This window comes from Gouania willdenowi, chromosome 1 (assembly GCF_900634775.1).
Source record: "Gouania willdenowi chromosome 1, fGouWil2.1, whole genome shotgun sequence".
NCBI lineage: Eukaryota > Metazoa > Chordata > Actinopteri > Blenniiformes > Gobiesocidae > Gouania > Gouania willdenowi.
In genome coordinates, this window is record NC_041044.1 from 28,686,693 (window position 1) to 28,706,266 (window position 19,574).

At 40.6% G+C, this 19,574-nt stretch overlaps 1 protein-coding gene across 3 annotated transcripts; it reads right to left on the bottom strand.

The window, feature by feature from the left end:
• Positions 1-160: 160 nt before the first annotated feature.
• polq (polymerase (DNA directed), theta) lies at positions 161-19,118 on the bottom strand. Of its 3 annotated transcripts, none has more exons than XM_028444526.1 (35): positions 18,846-19,118; positions 18,663-18,744; positions 16,399-16,871; positions 16,095-16,315; positions 15,077-15,253; positions 14,860-14,990; positions 14,623-14,779; positions 14,259-14,370; positions 13,981-14,182; positions 13,015-13,156; positions 12,755-12,901; positions 12,455-12,667; positions 12,240-12,382; positions 11,924-12,113; positions 11,644-11,786; positions 11,301-11,494; positions 10,925-11,049; positions 10,061-10,304; positions 8,033-9,374; positions 6,542-7,934; positions 6,317-6,448; positions 5,254-5,456; positions 4,732-4,939; positions 4,462-4,655; positions 4,216-4,344; positions 3,485-3,659; positions 3,286-3,397; positions 2,977-3,077; positions 2,807-2,889; positions 2,628-2,729; positions 2,437-2,548; positions 1,433-1,557; positions 1,224-1,359; positions 1,034-1,140; positions 161-964 (listed from the first exon to the last, which is right to left on the bottom strand). In XM_028444526.1, exons 1-35 carry the CDS (start codon positions 18,911-18,913, stop codon positions 851-853), a joined length of 7,932 nt encoding a protein of 2,643 aa, XP_028300327.1. In that variant the 5' UTR covers positions 18,914-19,118; the 3' UTR covers positions 161-850. The 3 variants fall into 3 exon arrangements, with proteins under 3 accessions (XP_028300327.1, XP_028300319.1, XP_028300333.1); XM_028444518.1 differs by having other exon boundaries at positions 12,755-12,904; XM_028444532.1 differs by lacking the exons at positions 18,663-18,744; positions 18,846-19,118 and having other exon boundaries at positions 12,755-12,904; positions 16,399-16,523; positions 16,604-16,777.
• Positions 19,119-19,574: the final 456 nt, after the last annotated feature.

The following is a 19,574-nucleotide window of genomic DNA, read 5'->3' on the forward strand; positions in this document are numbered from 1 at the left end:
CCAGTGTCTGCAAATCAAACTTATTTCTCCCTTAAAAAAATTCAAACCAACCTGTTGAATGTGCATGAGGTGGAGTGTGTCGAGCTCATTAAAATATAAATAGAAAAACTAAGCGAAGACGTAGTTTTATTAAACAATGTATTCATGTTTAGGTTCAGAGCAGGCAGAAGTTTGTTTAGCACGGACAAACTTTGTTTTCAAACATTAAACATTTGTATCAACTTCTGGGATCACATTTATATTCTTATTTTAGAACCATATTCATTTAAAAAGAAAAAATCGCTGTTCATGCTTTGTTGTATTGTTTAAGGTTGTTTATGACATGTACGATATTTATTTACTTGATGCGTTTGTATCAAACTGAGCCTCTGTTGATGAACTCTTGATGCACTGTTGAATTATTAAACTGAAGTCATCCTAAAAGAATAAACTGTATAGGTTTACTTTCTATTGACAAAAACTGGGGATGAAATCAATCAAAAGAAACAACTGGCTTTTTGTTTCCAGAGGAGGCTACATCTGCTTTGTACACCTAATACCATTAATAAACCTTAAGCAGTGAATTTACTAATGTGAAAACTGTTCCTGATTGATCTTATTACTTATGGCTCAAAATAAAACAAGACATTAAGCAGAAAAAGTTGAAATGTTGATTTGGAATAAATCCTTCAACTGTGACAAAACATATTTAATTTCTTACATAAAATGTCAAAACATCATTCTCGCTTACATACAAAACATAGATTTTGATTCTGTACAAAGGATTACAAATACAAAGTTCATATTTCATACTAAAAATGTATTCAGTCATTTAAATATTTACTGATCAATTCATCTGTATCAATTCATCTCATATGTCTAAGTCCTGCAGGTCTCCCCAGCTGGGTCCTACTTTGACTTTAGCCTTTAGCTTCACATACAGTTTGACTGCTGTCTCCATCTCCCGCTTCACTATCTGTGCAACCTGATGGAAAGAAACTGGTGGAAAAAACAGCTCCCTATTGTGCTAATGAAGTGCATTTCAAAGGCATACCTGTATAAGGTCCTCTTCTGCTGTTTCATAGATGAGTTCGTCGTGCAGCTGCAGAACGAAATAAGCTCCTCTGAGGTGAGAAGTTGTAGCTCTGCGTGGCTGACGCACTGACACAAATATACACGCAATCATTATTTACTAAAGGTTCAATTGTCTCAGATAGAGAGGTGAAACATCACACATGACTCACCGATGCGTGTGTGTTGATGCGATGGTGCAGCAGTGGGATACACTTTACAAAGCCTTTTCTGGACGTTGACCGTGGCGAGTTTAACAATATCAGCAGCTGAGCCCTGTACGGTCGTGTTTACTGCCTGACGTTCGGCCTGAACGCAAATAAAAGTGGATAAGGAGAACACCAGTGGTTTTGTCCGTCATGTTGAACTTCTGATGTCTCACGTGAGCTTTAATGTGCACGTTGTTGCTGGTGATTCCAGGTAAATATCTCCGTCGACCCATCAGCGTCTGAACATAGCCATCCTTCGCACAGTTTTTCACGGTTTGTTTGAGAAACGCGTTGATCCCTGATTAAACAACAGGAGACGAATAAAAACATGCAGGACCTGCTTTTGGCTTTTACATTGAAATTCTGATGCTTTTGATTGCAGTAAGAAATAGAAAATGATGCAAAACTACGGCTTGTGAAAGAGCTTTAAAGTCACACTTGTATGTTTCAGAGCAAACTTTCTGGTATCAGACAAATATAATCAAATTAAATTAAAACTGACAAGTGTTTAGTCAAGTTATTGCTTACAAGTCAGATTCAGGGTCAAATGGACATACATTTATTTTAAACCTACTTAGTCTTATAATACTCTTGTTTTACTATGTCGATAAAAAAAAGGCTTTAAGGCTTGAGTTTTATTTTGGCAGTCTTCACAAAAAAAAAAAAGTACAGAACAACACAATTGTGTAATTCTTATACACACCTACCTCATCACAACAAAACAAGGTTCTCTGCATAATATCACTCAAAACATATTTGAATTGATATTTTCACAACAAGTTTCATATATACAGTTTATACATTCACATCAAATATATGTACACACATATACATAAGTACACATGAAAGTATCTGACATGTACATAATATTAATATTATACTATTTCATATTTACGATGAACATTTCATCAATTAAATTTAGAGTGGCAATATATAAATTAACAAAAACCTTTTATGTATTAATATATTTTATACCAATATTTACATATTTCCTAAAGGATTTAGTAAAAGTTAAAATTCTTTGAGAAACTCTTGAGAAGTGTAATCTCTAACAAACAACAAATGACTGATAAACCTAGACGACAAATAGACGTTGCTTTTTCATCTGTAAGTGATAAAAATAAAAAGGTTCTTTTCCCATTTAACTTTTTCCTCTTTTCAAACTCATGGCGCGTACCTTTATATCTGGCTTTGAAACTCTCAATGTAGCAGGCGGCATCATTCTCTTCCACTCCCATTTGTTCCCCTAAAGACTTTGCTCCCATCCCGTAGATGATGCCGTAGCAAATCTGTTGACACAAACACACGTCCGGCCTGGTGAGTTCACAGGTGAATGTATCTCCATTCCTCTGACTGACTCTCACTGACCTGTTTTGCCTGTTGTCTGAGGCTGTCCTGCACACTCTCTGGGTCCAAGTTTTTCCACTCTGCGGCGATGCAGCGAAATACATCCGTTCCTCCATTCAACACCTTATTATCACACACACACACACACGTCCAAATTTGTTCACAATACATTCATTGTTTGTGTAGTAAATGCAACAAACCTGCAGAAGACGTTGATCCTTCGAGAGGTGAGCCAAGACTCTTAACTCTAACTGGGAATAATCTGCTGCCAACATCATCCCACCTACAGGTCAGAAGAAGTGAGGCGGAGTTTAAGAAACGCACAGAAAGTGAAAAGTTGAAAATCTCAGCCGTGATGACCTGTAATGACCTAGAAAAGGAATGAAAGCATGTCTCATGCTGACAGAGAAGGCCACGCCCTTTTCTGTGAGACCAGCAGTTACGGATGATGCTGCAGAGCGTCTCTTCTTCCTGTAATACAGAATATCATAGTGAATGCAGTCATTACAATACTCAAAAATATGTATGTCGACATAAATATGTAAACAAGCGTACCAAAAAAATGTAGTGCAGTATTTAATAAGCAATATTCATTTTACCCTAAAATTATTTACAAACACCATGAATGATACGATTCAAGAGGAAAGGAGCATGAGCTTCTGAAGACGACTGTGCTTACCGAGGGCAGGAGCTGATTTGTGAAGGTGGGCTCTCACCCACCATGGTGGGCATGGCAATCTCAAAGTCTTTGGGTACATTTTGTAAGTTGGGCTCTGTGAAGCTCACTCTACCTGGAAGTCGGGTTAGAAAAGTAACACAACCAACGTCATCGTGGGCATGTAGAGAAATGTTCTTCAGATGAAGGGTCCGCGTTCCACCTGTGGCTGTGTGAGTCTGAGCGATCGGGTAAATCCTGTCCATGTCCAGTGTTGGGTGACGCTGCTTCTCCCTCTGCAGAGGAAACACCACCTTAGTCAAGGCGTTGGTGATGCGCCTCCACTCCAGGATCACCCCTGGCAACGGGTGGAGTGGACGAAGCTTCTCCAGGACATCCTGACAACAGATATAAGAATATCCTGTTGGTTGAATCAACCACGTCCTCGAAATCAGACTTTAAAAAAGGATATGTGACACAAACATTGATTATGAACTGACAGAAATGAATCCATTTATGCTGCTAATGTGAGTAGCCGACACATAGTGGATGACAATACAGACTCCTCCTACTCTCATCTAGCCACAGCAATAACTTTGCACCATTATGTAATAAGAATAATACAATTACAAACAGAAAGGTTTACCCAGTTAAGGTTAAATTGGATGTAAGATACGTTTGATATAAATTGGAAAAGGATTTGTTGCTTAATTTTCTCTGTATCTATTACGTGTGTACACACTCCTCGGTTAAAGTTGTAAATAGTTATTAAAGAAAAAGACTCAAAAATGCAAAAACAAGGGTAAAGGGTATAGTGAGAGAAAAGTGTTTTAATTAAGTCATGTCAGAGTAGCCTTATTTTACTGTGGTTCTTTTCAAATGTAAACATGACTGTTAATGTGTAAAATGTCCATGAACCTTTGATAAATAAAAAATTCAAATATTAATAATCACCTTTGTGGTGCTAAATTGCTTCCCAAGTCGAACTCTGCCACCGCCCCTCCTCGTGTAACCAAGAGTCTTCTTATTTCTTGATCCACCCACGTCACCGTTTGGAGGAAGATGGAGCTCTAAGAACAACACCTACAGCGTGCAAAAGCCTGTAAAACCTACAGCGCTGCTGCTTTCTTTTTTCCAGAAAACTTTGCACACGCAGTGCAGTGGGATCACAAAAAAGGAAAAGGAATAAAAGTGTCGAACCTGTGCTATGTCGTCAACACTGGTGAGAGAGAAGCTGTGTCCAGCCAGGCTGTAGGCCTCTGCTTCCAGCGCTGACAGCTTGGCTTGCATCACATGCTTTTGTCTCTCACACTCGTCCACACTGAAGCCGATTCCGTTCAGTTCCAGCAGGGCCAAGCAAACCTGAGACGGCATCTCGATGCTCCTGAAGAAATCTGACAAACAGGAACAATAACGTTGAAGCGTCAAATACCAAGTGTTCACCTGCAGGTTAAACCAACTTGTTCGTACTTAGTAACCCGTCTTTCTCCAGCACATTGGTGAGGTGGCTCATCACGGCAAACACAAGCACGCTGGTAGTTGCCGCCCTGACACGAGGACAATATGAATGTGCGTTGCCGAGTCCATCCAGCAGAGGCAACTCCTCGGGACAGTGGACAGTCACCATGTTTGGCAGAGTTCTTTCCTCACTACCAGGGTCAATTAGCCAGCATGCAACCTGCATTAATCATTCACAACATTAAATCGCTGCTTTGTCATGGAATCTGACTGACTGTTCAAAGAATATGTGGTTTTATTTCAATTGTAATACAGGTTTAAGATTTTAAATGTTTTTCTCAAATCTTCGTCAAATATATTCGCTGAATCAAAGTCTAGAAGCGAGCGTCTGTCGATATGCTCAACTGTGCTTTTCACTCTGAGGAGACCATTAGCGGCACCTGCCCTCTCCGACCATGGTCGGCCAATGTGGAGGCAGTGTTGTGTACGTGACGTGTGGCGATCACAAATCAACATGTGATGTCCTCTTCTCACCTTTGGATCCTCACAGTTTCCCTCCAAGCTGAGGCCACAGCTCAGTACGAGTGTTTTGTAAACCTGTATGATGTCGTAGGTGACGACAACGCATGGTTCATGGCCTGCTGGATGTCTGCTGATGCAGCTCCTCAGCTGCTCTAGTCTGTCACTCACTGGTAAATCACTGTCCAGTGGTGGAGGAGCCAGACTGGAACTCAGACCTGAACATTAAAGAAAGAGGTTCACGCCGTGTCATTTCAACGTCACATGTCATGTTACGTGGTTATTAAATACACACATTGTACATTTTTCGTTTGATCAGACGAATGCTTTTTTGAGATATGGAGAATTTAGTGAGGGGTGTATGTGTAGATTTTTGCACAGCCAAATTTTTCTTCCACTTCCAGCCTCCAATATCTCAGGAACTACACCACATAGGAAACTAAAATTTGGTATTGTACTAATACAGCTCCACCTACGACTTAGAGTATTCAAAAAGATATGCTACACATTCTGTCTGGTGGATATGCCAGCTCCTCAAATTTGGAAAAAAGTTTGTTGGGGTTTCAGACGAACATCTTTGGGCCTTCAGTAAAAAACTTTGCATGTGCCTCAGCTCAATGTAATTTCATCAGCTTTGAGTTATGTACATAGACTGTTAAAATCACTAATTATTAGTCAGATATATGCATTCATTCTTGGGTGACAGTCTCTTAAAATGAAATGAAAATACTTGTTTTACTATTTTCATTGGCCTATAACTGCACGTGGAAATGCAATTTATAGTATGAAGATTATTCGTTCTTGGGATATGAAACAATTTCTCTTAATGCAAATTCTTCATTTTTATTTTTGGGTCCCAACTTTGGGTTATTTCACCACTCGCAAATATTGAAAATCCTTTACATGAGGCCATTGTAGCTTGCCTCTGTGTCTTATAATCATGTATTGTTTATTAGTGTTTTACAAGGAACATAAGAAATATAAAAAAGCCACTGCATCAGAAAAACATTTATTTTTGAAAAGAATATTTTTTCATGAACAAACTTCTCTTTCTCTTTGTGTGTTTGTGGGCTCCTACCTTTGCTCTGCTCTTCCTGCATTGATATGTAGTAAGCGTCTCTTCCTCCCCAACACACACAAAGTCCAATCAACACAAGTCCATCACTGTGTCTGATGGGAAACCCGTCAGCTGTGTTGAGCTTCTGATGACCTGCACACAGTAGAAAAAACATTTAGCTTAAGCTAATGTCACCAGTTACATCATTGATCTCCATCTCCAGATTTATTGTAGTGTTACAGTCACCTCTGTTGTGTTTCTCTCCAACCTCCACAGGTGGCCGTCCGTGCTCCAGCTTCTCGCAGGCGAGAGCCAGAGAGTAACGACTCTTAGTCTTCCACTCGTTGATGAACGTTTCAAAGAGGAGTCTGTTACTGGCTACATCTATGACAGAAAAATCCCTGCTTGAAGACAGTGATGCATCCTGGGAAAGCTGAAGAGTGAAGCTTCCATTGTTGACAGGCGACTCTGATGGGGCAGAACAAGATGTCTGCCTATGGATGGTGTCGGAACTTGAGTGATGCTCTTGCGCAGGTTCAGCTGCTGTTTGTTGTTTGTGCGTGGACTGATGTCTTTGTGTGTGATCAGGTGGAGGTATAAGTATGGGCTCTGAAAAGGACTTTGGGCATTTTTTGACAGTGGATTTCCTTGGAGAAAAACTTGAGGTCTTCTGAGCCGTGATTGGCGAGTGGACGGACGCCATGGTTAGTTTCACCCTGGGTGTAACAGGTGGTGTTTCCTGAGTTGGAGGAATGAGGTCACAAGCAGAGCCTGGTCTGTCTTTTCTGTTCTTCTTTTCCTCATATTTTGAAGGCTGCTCACTCTCAGCAGCAGGACATTGCGCTGACGTTTCAATTTTTCTTTCCTCCTTTGCGGCTTCTTTGTGGTTTTCCCAAGACTGGTCAGACATACTAGGCCAGTGATCAAAGATTTCCTGTAAACCAGGGCTGCAATATGGATCAGAGTTCATCAGAACACTTTTTATCTCTTCAGTATTCCTGTTTAATCCTCGGTTTCCAAATTCAGTCCTTTCACAACTTCTTCTTTCAGCTGGCTCTGTGTTGATTTGCAAGTCATGATGAAGGCCAGATTGTGCCTGATTACAAATACCAAGCCTGTCCTTCTCCTGCTGAGCAGCCGTGCTAGTAATATTCATTTCAGAGGATGGAGACCTTTCAAAAGCAGCGTTGTTTGCTTGATACTCGTGTTGAAAGCTGGATTCTTGTTCTTCTTTCTTTTTCTCTGAAGATCTTAAACTCTGCCTTTCCAGAAAATGTTCCCCCACCAAGAGTGAGTCCCCCCACTCTGAGAGGTTAAAGAAAGACTCGCCCCATTGGACCGCTTCTTGCATCTCTGCCTCCTGGTTGGCCAGCAGCTCGCTGCGTCGTCTCTCCTGTGCTGATGGGAGAGGACACTTGTCCTGGACATCCTGGCGAACAGAATCCTCTCCTGCTGATTGGCTGAGGTTCTGCTGTGGGCTCAGACAAGCTAGCAGAGGACTTTCATAGAGGCTGTCAAACAGGAAGCTGCTGCTTCTGTTTGGACTCACAGATGCGTGATTTGTCTCTGAACTCTCATCCTCACCCACACCTGCATCTTTATTTGTATCTTCACGAACACCACAGCCTGTACCAGCAGACTGTGGGGAGAAAATTTAAGAAAGGAAAAAAAACAATTCACAACAGCAAATAATCATTGATTATGTGTTTCACACGTGTGCGCATAACAGTGACTTACCTGGTGACTGGTGTTGAGGATGAGCTCCAACTGGCTATCAGTAAGAGAAATATTGAACTTTTTAGATGCTCCATCAGGGCCTTGGAGCTCCTTTCCTCTCTCCTCTGTGTGCTCCTCCTCCACTACAGCCCTGTCTTCTTCCACAAGCAGATCCGTGTCCATGTGACTCTCCGCTCTTTGATGCAAAGCCTGTTGGACTATGATCTGTTCAGTTTGAGTGTCCAATTCAAAGCTGTCTCCAAAACTCTCCTCCCTTTTAACTTCTTCATCTGTTCTATCTTTTGTGTACAGCTCAGGAGATGAAAACTTATCGTCACTCTCAACTCGTTTTCGCTTGGCCTCAGGAGAGACGGTAGGAGGAGTGCTGGGAGACGTGAGCATTGGATCTTCTGCAGGTGCAGAGACCCCTGGCATTGGTTCCTGGGCAGATCTAGTAGTAGTCACCTGATACGAAGGTGGTGGATTTTGAAGTGAAGTCACATTTGTTAGATTTGTATTATGAGGGTGTACATCGTGTACATTTCTGTCGTTTTGAATGGATTGGAGGACTTTGCTCAAAGCTTTGGCGTGTTCTAGTCTTTCGAGCTGCACAGGTGAAGCAGTAACTCGTTTGGTGCCGTCTGCTTTAGTTTTATTCAGGGGGAGCTTTTGATGTTGCTCCACTCTGGACATTGGAGCTCGGATTCTAGGAGGAGGCATTGGAGAAGCTGATGGTTGAGGTTTTGGCAGCGGTTGAGGAAGAGGGCTGGATATAATCTCAGCCAGCTCTTGAGTTAGACTCCTTTCAGGAATGTTTGTTTGGAGACTCTCTGGTCTCCCAAGCACCATTCCTTCTTCTTTTTCAGGATTTACTTTTTCACACTTGCCTCCTTCTTGGTCTGATCTTTTGTCATTTGTGTTCGATCCTTTTGTTTCTTGCTTCCCTGTTCCTGCTGAACCTAAATTAGTTTGTCTAATTTGTGGTTCACCCACATCTTTTCTTGACTTCTGTGATATTTCCTTTACCGTCATCTCTTCCGGTTTGGATTTATCTCTTTCTCCTCTACGTTTCTCACTTTCAGTAACTCGATTAGTGTAACATTCCAACACTTTGGAGGGTTCAGCATTATCACTTTGATAGTCTTCACAGTTGTCTATGGCAGGACCTCCGGGAGGAAGAGTGGTTGGATCCCACTGAATTCCTAAACGGGCCAAGTCCTCTTGAAGAAGGAGCCTCGCCTCAGACACTATCTCAGCAGCAGCCTCCTTTTCTGTCAGGGCACGCCCACCTGTAACCCAGACGCAGCGAAGGCTTCTTCTCTCTGCTGCCTCCATCTCACTCTCATCTACTGCACGCTTTGAGCTGAGGGTAAAACATCACATTTTCATCACATTATAATAATTACAACGGTTCTCAAATGTTTTTGGTTCAGGTACCCCCTTTCTCTTATTTCTGAATCCATGTACCCAATTTGTCTGGCTACATTTTGCTCAGAATACTATGAAAAAACAACTATAGAGCATAATAATGGATGAATACCGGTAAGTAGAATGAAACAGTATTTGGTGCCTCCTATATTTCTATAGTTTTTTATCGTTTCTGGTCATTTTCTGTTTTGGGACCAAGACTAAGCTTTGTATTTTCAGTTCATGTTCAAATCAAGATCATTTCCATTGTCATTATTATGATTAGCATTTTTAACTTGAAATAAACATTATAAACCCCCCATATTTGTACTGCTTTCATTTGTTAATTTTTCACTCTCTCTAAAGTACCCCCTGTAGTTCCATCATGTACCCCCAGGGGTATACGTACCCCTATTTGAGAAACACTGCTGGAGGAATGAAGTTAAGGAAGGGCTATAAAAGACTCGATCTTTATGTCTGTTTCAAAATAAAAGTTATTGGAGTGTTTGACTGTACAAAGCTAAGCATTTATTTCTGAATTACTACTCCAGTTTTAGGTGAAGGATGTTTCTCCTTGGCATGTTTTCTCAGGATTATCCCTCGCCTGTGGCCATTACTGTACAGTATTATATGTGCACTCACCTCTTAAATGGAACTGCGTTCCTTAAGGCCTTCTCTATGTCAGTCACAGTAGCTCTGGCTAACTCTGCTACTGTACAGAGGCCCTGAGTGTAGAGTGCTCGAGCACGAGCTGCATTTAGAAGAGAAACCCTGACAAGGTCGACCAGCTCTCTCTGGACCCCAAAGCTCAACCTGGTCTGATACTGGGACAACAGGAGCTCCATGTTGTGCCAGCCAAGGCGCTTGCAGAACACCGTTACCATACCTGAGAACAGAGGAAATCATCTTTATTTGTTTGGATTTATGGATTTCTTGAAGGACGAGATAATCTACCGGACAAATAATAGATTAGCACCTCAAACTTAAAATTAATATTTCAGTAACTGATTGTAAGAAAGACATTGATGAATGAAAAATGGTTTATACTACCACATCTACCATAAATGTCATTAGGTTACTTTCTCTCAAAAGTGTATGTGTTCCTTATTTACACCATAACCTGCATCACTGATATTTATTCAGGCAACTTTTTGTCAGGAAATTTACATTGATCTCCTGACATGTTTCGACCGCGAACTGTCAGTCTTCCTCAGAGACATCTACTTATCGCTTTGCCTCTGAGGAAGACTGACAGTTGGCAGTCGAAACATGTCAGGAGATCAAAGAAATTTTCCTGGGAAAAAGTTTTCTGAATCAATTAAACCTTAACATTTTTTTTTTTAAAAGACTGAATTTGCTGGAATTACTGAATCATTGATTGGACATCATTGCACAACTCGGGTAACAATTATTTTAGAGTTTATTTCTGCTTTGTTGCACTGTTAAGGGTAATGTAGGCTATTCCTGTAGACAGCTTGAACCAACCCTTCTCAGCGTGTACAGTACCTGCGTATGTGGAGGCAGACTGCTGGAGGGACTGTAACTGACCCCGATTGCAGTTGTATTTGGATGCTACAGTCCCCAAAGGAACCTCATTTACCAGATCCTGCAGCACAAGTGTGGTGAAAAACCTGAGAAACGCATTTAAAATTAGAAGTTTGATAAAGACATCACATATCATTAAATAGTTAATGCGACCATATAAGCATTAAAAATGACTCACATGAAAACCTTTGAGGAAAAGATGTTTGGACATAAAATGTTCAAAAATTAAACGTGAAAGGGATTTTTACATACTGTCACAACATTTACATCTAACCAACACCAGAAAAACTATTAGAAAAATGACTGAAGAGAGATGAGAATAGACTATGTGCTGTACCGTTTATGAATGGCCATCTGTCTGCGCTGCTTTTCAGTCCTGGCAACAAGTTTTCCACTGACAGATCGTGCAAGAAAACCCTCCTGGATGCCGACCAGTTCGGCGACTCTCTTCATTGATGATGAGAGCTGCTCCCACAGACAGAAAAACTGATACCAATCAATGGTGGTCCATTCTGCATATAGTGGAGTGATCTGAAGAGACATATAGCACAAGATGTTCACAATCAGAAAGCTTCTATGGCTTTCAAACATTGTCAGAGTAGGAATTTCAAGACTAAAATATGATGCATGTTTCAGACCATATATTTAATAAAGGTTCATTTCTAGTAATGTTCATGTACCAGATAGAGAATGTGCAAATCATTTTCCAGCACAAAGCCCTTCATTGCCCGCTGAAGATCTGCGAATATTCCCACAGCCTCAGGAGGAGAGAGGGAGGAAGACAGGGTGGCAGCACCCAGTTGAGTAGGACAGTAACGCTGGTCTGGATACACAGTGAGGCCAGAAAAACACTAATGAAGTCAAATCGTCTTTAAGCAAAAACAAATTAGCAACAGACAAGAGTTTTTAAAAATCCAAATGAATGCTTTAGTGCTTCTGAAACCATTGTGATCGTGTTACCCTGTCCATCATTCTGGATGCTAATAAATTCATTCTCCATTAACCACTCCACACAGGCATCTATGGCTCCTTTGCTGGACTCTCCTTTAGACTCTGTTTTACCACCGTTTTTAATGCTGGCAGCCAGAAGTGAGCATGATGCATAAAGTTTAACATCGTCAGGAGAGCTAGCTACACCTCCAACTATTATCTGTGAATAAGAACAAAGACATTTTTTCATTCTAGAGAAAATGTCACTTTTCTTTAAATCATGAAATTACAATACACGCTGTATAAATGCTTTTTGTCAACTTATTTCTGTCAGATGTATCTGTACCTCCAAAATGGCACGTAGCATGCTGGTGGTAACACCATCACCTTCCCTCCTTACCAGGCAGCTGCTGATTGGCTGAAGAGTGCCTTTGAGCAGACTGATGCCTTTCTGATGCTCTGCCTTCTTACAAACCAAAACACTTTCACCTGGAGAAGAAGAAATACAAGAAAAAGGAACTTACACTTATTTCATAATATTCCAACCACCTTTCCTTTTACCTGTGGTGTCTACTCCTTTTCTTCCCGCTCGTCCTGCCATCTGTTTGTACGTGAGTGGGTCCAGCAGGTGCCCATTGAAAGTGGGCGTTCTGATGATGACTCTCCGGGCTGGCAGATTGACTCCGGAGGAAAGGGTTGAGGTGGCAACGAGGACTCTGACCACACAATGACGGAAAGCTCCCTCCAGCACGTCACGCTCATCAAACGTCAAACCTGTCCACATCAAACCCAGTTGTGAATACATTTTTCATTTTGAGTCCAAGGTTTTTTTTTTTTTAAAATGTGGAATAATGTGTTTACCAGCATGATGGAAAGCCACTCCCCAAGGGACAGAACGCTGCAAAGTTGGGTCTAAACCAACTGGAGTTCGTCTTAACTGGGCGATCACATCTATAAGACCCTCGTGATCCAAACACACTGGCTGAGCTTTGGCTTCACCCTGACATTCTGCTAAGAAATAAAACTTAACCACAGTAGCTGCTGTTGTATACACAATTTTTACTCAAACATGAACATTTATTTACACTCAGATTTCACCTAAGAAAGGTTTAAAAATGTACCAGCATGCTTGAGGTTATAAAACTCCCTTGCGATGGTGTCTGCCAGCTTCTCACACCAGTTCTTTGAAGGACAGAACAGCAGCACAGAGTGACCGTCTCTCACTGTCTCGTAACACAAACTTACAACGTGTTCATCATCACCCTGCAAACAATAACAGTGAATAAAGATCATTTGGCATACCGGGCATTGTTCCGTTTAGCCGTCGACCCCAAGTGGGCTGGTCCGCTACGTGTTTTTTTTTTGGACGAGCGAGTGGAGGCAGACATGTTAACAGGTGACCAAAAGTGGTCCAAAAGTGGCCAAAACGTGGGAAGAAAAGAGTGAAAAGGTACTAAAATGAGCCAAAAGTAGTCAAGAGTTGACAAAAAATGAACAAATAAAGAGGAACCAGGTGGTATCTAATGGCAAAGGGTAGCCTAAATGGGCAAAATGTGACAAACAATAGCGAAAAAGTGCAAAAATGTGGCGCAAAAAGATGGAAAATGTATGGAAAGAAGGAAACAAGTGGTATTTTTTGGGCAAAAGGCAGCTTATTGGGATGAAAAGTGACCAAAAAAAAAAAAAAAAAAAAAATTAATGAAAGGACAAAAATTGGACAAAAGTGTCAAAAAAAAACCTTGCAAAAATAAACAAAAAGAAGAAGAAGAAAAAATGGATATTTATTGGCAAATGGTAGCTAAAGTCTGAAAAAAGTTTTGAAAAGGGGCAAAAATGACCAAAGAAAAAAAAGGTAAAAGGGGGTTAAAGTCCCCCCTTTTAAGGTTTTCTAGGGGAAAAATAATTAAAATTAAGACATAAAGAGCCACATGTTGAGCATCGTTGACTTAAAAACGGCTTCTACATGGTGTCCACTGATAATCTAGTGAGCTGGTCTGGACAGAAAATGCCAGGGCTGTATTGTGGTCCCAGTCCACCCCTGGTGTTGATTATAGTAACACGCTGGATCTTCACTTTAGTGCAGTTACCTTAACGGTCAGGGCTGGGGTGAACCGGCGGACAACAGATTGGCTTTTGTCATAGATGTCGCAGCCCACCTTGAGGTGCTCCTGCAGGGGTACAGGCCGGTAGTCTGTTTGGTAGAGCTCTGCTCCTAACCAGCCTGCTAAGAGGGAGAGGTTGGGCAACGTAGCACTCATACCTATAATTTGAACACCCTCAGATAGAGGCCTGTGGGGATATATAAGAATATACAGTGAAAGTTTGAAAGAAAAAAAGCATTATACAGTGAGCTGTGATCACACACCGTGTGGTGTTTATCTTCTGGTCGATGTAGCGGATTTTAGTTAAGAGTAATTCCAGCAAGTATCCTCTGCCCGTGTCTCCAACCATGTGCAACTCGTCTACCACCACCACACCTAGAGCACATGACCAACAAACAAACCCAATCTCCATTTACATTCTTAAATGAACACAATTAGGACATTAGATCAGTTCAAATAACTATTTATACAGCAAGATTTTAGAATTTAGAGACATTCAATGTGGAGTAAAACTAAAACTCAGCAAATCTACACAGCAGTCAGTGTTTCTCCCTCTTCTGAGTGAAAACATGTATCATATAGTTTTCAACCGTAAACAAGATAAATTGTATTTGCCACATATATTACCAAGGAGATCCATATTGTCCTCTTCGATGAGTCTGTTAATGAGAGAATTTGCTTTTTCAATGGTGCACACAGCAACATCCAGAGCAGTGAAACCTCCAGCCGCTGAGGTGGTGCCCATGTACCCTTCCACTCGGACACCACCCTCTTCAAATATGCTCTAGAGTAAAACAGATATATAAAAAAACAATATTTTAACTTATACACAAAATAAATATGATCTACAATTGATTTGTTCACCTGAAGGTAGTGCATTTTCTCTTTGGCCACGGAGACAAAAGGAAGAATGAAGAGAGCTTTTCTTTTTGTCTCCAACACACGCTTTAATATCAGCAGCTCCGACACCAGAGTTTTTCCTGCACTCGTAGGGGCTGAAAATATTCAGAAAAATAAAAGACAAGTGATCGATGATGGATCAAATATAATTGTTTTTTTTTTTTGCCAGTTTGCTTCTTACCAGAATAGACCAGGTTTCCCCCCTGCAGCACGTGTCCGACGGCGAGGCACTGGGCCTGCCATTCAAACATGTGAGTCACCCCGTGTCTCTGGTAACGCTCCAGGACAGGCTTAGGTAAACCCCAGCTGGACAACAGCAGCTTTTCTTCTTGTTCTCCAGGAGCATGCAAAGCTACGCCTGCAGTAGAAAACATGTAATAATAAAATCAACTCACAGTCGAAAAACTGATACACGGTCACACAGACATCTAACGTTTAAATCCATTCATCAATGAATAAATAAATACATGGTTTAAAAAAAGAAAATATGAAAAGGTAAATATGAAAATAGTGAATCTGGGATCAAATAAAATGCAAGCATATCTATTGTTTTGATTCATATAATACATTACATTATGATGGGCAGTATTCAGTTGTATCAAGATATATCGAGTTTTCTATTTTGTGGATATAAATGATTCCATAGATATTATAGCTTATTTTGTTTTAAAATATTTGTTTGAGGAGTTTTTGCTTTTACTGCTTCTCAGAAAATCATAAAAAGCACAGTTTGATGGGTTGCTGTGTGCGTTTTAACTCAGACCTTCCCCTAAACAAGCTACACTACAGAACTCACTCACACGTGCTGCCCCTTAGAGGAGAAAAAGACTAAAGTGGCACATATATGTGCCAGTGTTTGTTAGTAAATGTGCCTGTGTGGCATTTAGATCATCAGATTTAACCCAGAATTGTCTTTCTGTTCAGACTTCCTTTTAAATAAAATCATCAAGATTTATATTGTATAATTCTATTTTGAGAAAAAAAATATTGAGATATGAGTTTTGATTCATATATGATGGTCCAGCCCTATGTAGGGTCTTAAAAAAAACTACAGTAAAGTTCTTTCTTTGTTACCTTTTTGTTTAAATGATAAATCATTTTTCAAAACTGTAATCCTACATTCATTTTTAAGTGACTCATGATCTTATTTTGAAATCAAGTCCTAAACAATGAAAGTCTACATAATGAAACTAATTTACCTGCTTGAGGTAAAGTATCTGTCAGAGTGCTGAGCTCTAAACCAGAGGGAATGCTGAGCACTGATGCAGAGTGACTCTGTAGCGACTGCTGAAGCTTGGCCTTCTTCAGGGCTGCTGCTGCGAGGCGGGTGGGGCTGAACAAGATGTAGTCCTTGGATACATCCGACAGTGGAGCGTCTTCATGTTTACTCAAGGTCCTTCTTTTGGCTAAAGGTTTGTCCCTGAGAGTGAGCAAATCAAACAAAAACATCTGGAATACATGAAAAGGAAGTGATTGTAAATTACAGCTTAAGATGAGACTTACTTGCTGGAGCCTCCTGCTCGTTGACTACTTTGTGTTTTCTGACTATTGTGAACGATGACAGCGGCTGAGACCGGCTTTGGAGGCTTTTCTGAATGACTAGGAACATGTGCCACATCTTCCGAATCCTCAAAGAAAAGAAGTTTTTGAGCAAGGTCTTTGCAGTCAGCACTCCAACCTGGTCTCCTACAGTCTTGGCTTGACTCACGGATTGCCTCGAGTGGGCTCGAGGCATGTCGGGGTCCACCACCTGCTCTATCATGAGGCATATCTACATGTGTAGAGTGGTTTGCAGCAGTCCTTGAAGGGGCAGCTGCCACTGATGAAGCTGCTTCTTTATTAATGCGTTTATTTTCTCTTGCAGTGCGATCCCTGCCAGCTAATGGTTCTGCCTTATCAACAGCATTGAGCACCTGCAATATCTCCTTATCGAGAGCCAAGGTGGAATCTCCCAACAGTGATTCAGCTCCTCCATCCTAAAAGTAGAGAAAAGGACACTATTTTTCTCTACTGCGTATGATTGAGAGGGAGATTTTTGTTCATGTTGTTGTTGATGTTTTGAAATGTTTTGTTGCTGACTTTAATGTTCTTATTGATTTTAAGCTGTTGTCTGTTGCACTTTTTGATCATGTAAAGCACACTGAGTTGCCTTGTGTATGAAATGCGCTATACAAATAAATTTGCCTTGCCTTGCCTAAAATAAAATATTATCATTAAACATAAATTAATAAACACAAGGGTTGCAAAGTGGCGGAACACAAACTGCAACTAAACAGAAAAATTAGCAATTATTCATCTTGAGGAGGAAGGTTATAGATGCCCATTGTCCCATATTATATACAAAGTGTCTATTCAATAGACCCCGGGACTATTGACACTGAAACGTACGTTACGGAAACATATTAATAGAATCCGGGACAATTGACACGGAAACGTACATTACGGAAACGTATTAATAGACCCCGGGAATATTCACACGTTTTCCGGACCTTTTCTACATAAGAGTAATGTGTCTGTGTGCTTTCACTGTGTGAGGATGGCTGAGTGGTTTAAAAATATTAGGGTATTTCCTGGTTTAGGGCTAGGGTTAGAGATAGGGTTATGGTTACGGTTAAAAATACATATATATATAAAAAAAAAACATTTTAGGGTATTTCCTGGTTTAGGGTTGGGGCAAAAATAAAAGGGTTAGCGGGGTAGCTAAAAATTATTTTTGAGCTAAAATAAAACTGAAGGAACTTTAAGTCACGTGGTGCACCTATCACGTCAGCTAAAATGGCCAATGAGGGGGCGCTCCGTACGGATAGAGGGGGCATCAATTGATACGTTTCCGTACAAATCGCCACGGCCTATTATATAAGCCCCAACACTAAGGCTGCACAATTAGTCCAATTTTAATAGTGATTACAATTTTGGCTGCCAAGATTAAATGAACCTGATCATCGGTGATTTATTTATTTTTTTTCATTTAAAATGCTCTGCTGCATATCTTCATTTTTTCTTTCTTTTTAAAATATCTTTTATTTACTTTGCAACATATGTACATCCGAAAAGATGTACAAATCCTTCGCCTAACTTGTTTAAAATTTTCTTTTGCACTCTAAACTGTTCACATATTGTTTGTTAAAATGTAGTTCAATGAAAATACAGAGGTTTTGCCTAACAGGACGAATAATCGTGATAAAAATATGAAAGTGTCTGGAGGTACGTTAAAAGTAGCCATAGCCACCAGGACTAAAGATACATTTACGGAGCTTTTCTACATAAGCGCTATGTGTGCAACAGGTGAGTGGAATAGGGCGCCGCACTCACCACTAATGTGGGTTCGAATCCCACATTTGACAGTTTTTTGTTTTTTTTTCATTAAAACATATTTAACACAGCAAATTCCACCTTTAAAAATACATTACTGACAAAAAAAAAAACAAAAACCAAACTCAGGGTTAGAGCTAAAATAAAATGGTTAGCGAGGTAGCTAAAAATAAAGATGAGCTAAAATACAAATGACGGAACTTAGTCACGTGGTGCGCCTATCACGTGACCTAAACTGGCCAATGAGGGGCGCTGCGTATCCATACAGTGGCAGTCTACGGATATGTTTAACGTACCCGTAGCCACGGGCTAAAAGTATTGATGAAAATAATCATAATTATCATTTTGGCCATAATCGTGCAGCCCTATCCAACACATATCACACTAAACTGAATGGATGAAGTAACCGATAAAGTTTGTACAACAGGAAATTCATCTTAGATTTGCTGACTCACGTCTCTGTTGACATTGTTAGTTTTGTCTGTTCTCTTGCATGTTGTCTTTAGTCCTTTGGGGTATTTATCAGGAGCTCGAAAGCTGTGTTCAGAAACATGTAAATAAAAGTGAACAGACAAGCAAATGCAATACCAGTAATAGATATTAATAAAATTAAAGAGATGAATAAACCATGAATCTACCTGCTTTTCTGTTTGATCGGATGCAGTCCCATGTAGCTTTTCTTCCTCACAGGTCCTGAGCTGCTCATGTTTACAGTGTCTCTCTGCTTTGGAGACCAACGGCCATAAATCTGTTTGAACTAACATGACATTCGTTGTACTGGAGACCTGGCGATCCCAATAGGAGTCTGTGTTACTGTTTTTTTTAATAATCAATGGACGTTACAGTGAAGCATTGAGTTAAACAGCGCTACACACATTCAGGTTAAAAACAGGCGCCACAGCACGGTTTGTGTTTCACTACAATACGTCCGACGGGAAAACGTCTGCGGACGCACGAAGGTTCCCATTTAGCTACACTGCACCGCCATACTGCAGTTATCTATTGTACATATTGCTTATCCTAAATACATTTATTTCATTGCATAGTTGTGACCATCACCAGCCCTCCCTTAAGGAAGGGAAAGAACAACTTTATTAAAGGGAAGCTCTAAAAAGAGAGGGCAGTGCTGCACCTTGGTGAGGGGGAAAGGAACAAGTGGGAGAGTGAGGGTGGGACATTGCCAGGAGTGGGGAAAGTAAGCAGTCAACTATTTGGTTTGTGCTGAAAGGGTAATGTGATGCATATTGTGTTGTATAGGTGTAATCTACTGAGTCAGTCTGGTGACAGATGTGGAGAGCATTAGAGTGAAGTTACTCGAGTTGTTCAAACCTGAAAAGCATTCAGAGAGATAGAGTCAGAGGTTTTGC

Bases quoted from the DNA above. Each gene is read 5' to 3' on its own strand.
- polq (XM_028444518.1), bottom strand. From the start codon at position 18,913: ATGAGCAGCTCAGGACCTGTGAGGAAGAAAAGCTACATGGGACTGCAT. The intron at 10,305-10,924 runs GTACTGTACACG...CTCTGTTCTCAG, and splicing joins GTCTGCCTCCACATACGCAG to GTATGGTAACGGTGTTCTGC. The intron at 1,360-1,432 runs GTGAGACATCAG...ATTTGCGTTCAG, and splicing joins ACGTGCACATTAAAGCTCAC to GCCGAACGTCAGGCAGTAAA.